Source organism: Arachis ipaensis, chromosome B04, assembly GCF_000816755.2.
Source record: "Arachis ipaensis cultivar K30076 chromosome B04, Araip1.1, whole genome shotgun sequence".
NCBI lineage: Eukaryota > Viridiplantae > Streptophyta > Magnoliopsida > Fabales > Fabaceae > Arachis > Arachis ipaensis.
Window position 1 is genome coordinate 47,553,136 of NC_029788.2, and position 2,762 is coordinate 47,555,897.

Here is a 2,762-nt window from a genome sequence, read left to right on the forward strand (position 1 = left end):
GATTAGTGCTGATTTGATTTTAGTGAGTTCATATGGGTTGATTTTGCTGTTTGTTTAAATTCAGAAACGTCCTATTTACTACCAGAGTGCTGTCGAAATTTCTCAATTTTTTTCCCTGTTTATAGTTTCATAGTTTAATTAGTTTATTCAGTTTTTGTTAAATTAGTCAATTTAGCTATGCATGCTTAGTGGATTATAGGTGGTTAGGAACTAGGAAGTTATATCTGATTTGTAGTGGATTTAGGTTGAACTTTTTGGTTGCTGCTGATGCCTGGAATGTTCTCTTCTCAAATTGTATAGTGCGTGCTGTTTTATCCTTGTTAATGGCTTATTATGCTAATTTTGATATCGCTACTGATTGCCATTTTAGCTTGCTGCCATTTAATTCATATAAATTGATCTTGGTTAGTGCTGATTTGATTTTAGTGAGTTCATATGGGTTGATTTTGCTATTTGTTTAAATTCAGAAATGTCATGTTTAATGCTAGGAAATGTCATATATAATTAGTATCTTTGTATAGAGACAACAGTGAAGAAAACACGAGGACCTACACAATGCTTGAAGATTCATGCAAGACAGTTGGAAGATAGAGAACAAATTACTCTAGATAGTGAAGGAGAGGCAATTGGTCCGACTGATGAAGCTGTAAACAACTTGAGCAAATTTTTGGGCACAGTGGCAAGGAATTCAGATTTTTGTCCATTAATTTACACAAATTGGAAGGGGATTAAAGATAAAGAAGCCATTTGGGAATATGTTCAAGTGAGAACTTTAGTCTTGTTTCTTTTAGAAAGTATTTGGAAATGTAAACATGTATTTTATTCTTACTAGCAAATAATAATTGTGTTTTATAGGCTAAATTCATTATTCCAACTGAAGGAAAGAGGATGGTCCTTGCTTGTATCAATGACAACTGGAGAAGGTATAAGACTACAATAAAGCAAACTCATTTTCTGCCATACAAATGTGTTAATGAGATGCTGAAAAATCGTCCTAAGAGCATACCTGAGAGTCATTTTCGCAAGTTAATTGCTTATTGGAGAACTGAGAAAGTTAAGGTAAGACATGTGAAACTTAGTGTAGTTGTTTATGCAATTATATTATATACACATATGAGTGAAGTTTGATGATTTGTTGATAATACTTGTCTCTTGTTATGTAGAAAATGTCTACGCAGAATAAGAAAAATAGGGCACAACAGAAATTTAGGCATCGAAAGGGACCAATAAATTTTGCAAGAATACGTGCAAGATTGGTACAATTTTTAATTCCTTGTTGAATTTGTTTGTGTATGTGTGGTGTGCCTTTTAACTCTATATAAATGCTATTTGAATTGGACTCATAGGCTGCTTCTAAGAAAAATAATGAACCACCTACTCAAGCAGAAATGTTTGTTGAGACTCGCCAAAGCACAAAGGGAAAATCATTGGATGAAGACACTCTGGATGTTATTGTAAGTATTAATTAGGAGTTAATTTGGTTAAAATAGGTTATGGATTTCTTGTGTCTTGGCAATTTAGAAATATTCAATTATTTTTCTTTAGTGACTTAATTCAAATAGTTTAGAATATTTATTGACACTAAACAATTAAAAAAAACTGAAATTAATTTAATTCACGAGAAAACTATTGTAAATAAAAAAATTACATATCACAAAAAAATCGTTGTCAATAGTTACAAAAGACAATGGTGTTAAAACCGTTGTCAAAGATGACTACATAATAAAACCGTTGCCAAAATACGACTCTAAAGGTAACGCTTTAAAACCGTTGTTTTAGATCACTATAAAATGGCAATGGTATTAAAACCGTTCCCGAAAACGACATCAACTGTAACGCTTTAAAACAGTTGTCATAGATGGCTATAAACTGGCAATGGTTCAAAAACCATTGCCGAAACCTGGCACCAATGGTAACGGTTTAAAACCGTTGGCTATGTAAATAATAAAACGACAACAGTTTAAAACCATTGCCTATCCAGTTACGGTTTTAAATCGTTGTCATGTTAATAGGAACGGTTCGAAACCGTTGCTTATTGAGTAACGGATCAAAACCGTTTAAAATTTTTCGTCAAAACCGTTGTCTTAGGCACTAACTGTGGCAACGGTTTTTCTGTTACCGTTGCCTTAGGTAAAAAACCGTTGCCTTTGAGCATTGGTAAGGCCGCATATACCACAGGTCAAAAACCGTTGCCAAAGCGTTGCCTAAAGTTTTGGGAACGGTTTTTCAATCTACAGCAACGGTTTTTGACCGTTGCGAAAAGCCTTGTTTGTTGTAATGAAATATCATGGGACTTTTGTGGGTTGTAATGGGGCCTTAGGTAAGGGTAGGATTAATATGGTTAAGTAGGCTATTAGATTGGATCTTTGATTAGCTCAAGCATCCCACATAATCCTATATATCATCCTATATACATAATAAAACAATCCTAGCTACCCACTTATCCCTTTCTCACATTCACTCATGCATGCTTCTTTTCAATTCAACCATATATGCATCTCTTATTTACATTCTTATTGTCATTTCTTTTCTTTTCTTTTTCTTTTTCTTTCTTTTTTTCCTTCTTTCTTTTTTTTTTCCTATACAAAGTATATACACCAAAATTTTTCTTTTATCAACAAAAAGAGATGCATATGTTTCAAGTAATGAATGCATGAGTATTTACCCAATTTCCGAAATATTCTCAATGAACACCCAAAGCACTAACTACCAATGTTTCCCACAAATTCCCCCACACTTGATTAACACACACACTCAAACCC

General features: G+C 33.3%; 1 protein-coding gene across 1 annotated transcript; it reads left to right on the forward strand.

Annotated features, from left to right (window-relative positions):
* LOC107636441 lies at positions 499-1,512 on the forward strand. The gene is made up of 4 exons (XM_021120174.1): positions 499-763; positions 856-1,059; positions 1,164-1,256; positions 1,347-1,512. The coding sequence occupies exons 2-4, from the start codon at positions 889-891 to the stop codon at positions 1,467-1,469; spliced, it is 387 nt and encodes a 128-aa protein (XP_020975833.1). The 5' UTR covers positions 499-763; positions 856-888; the 3' UTR covers positions 1,470-1,512.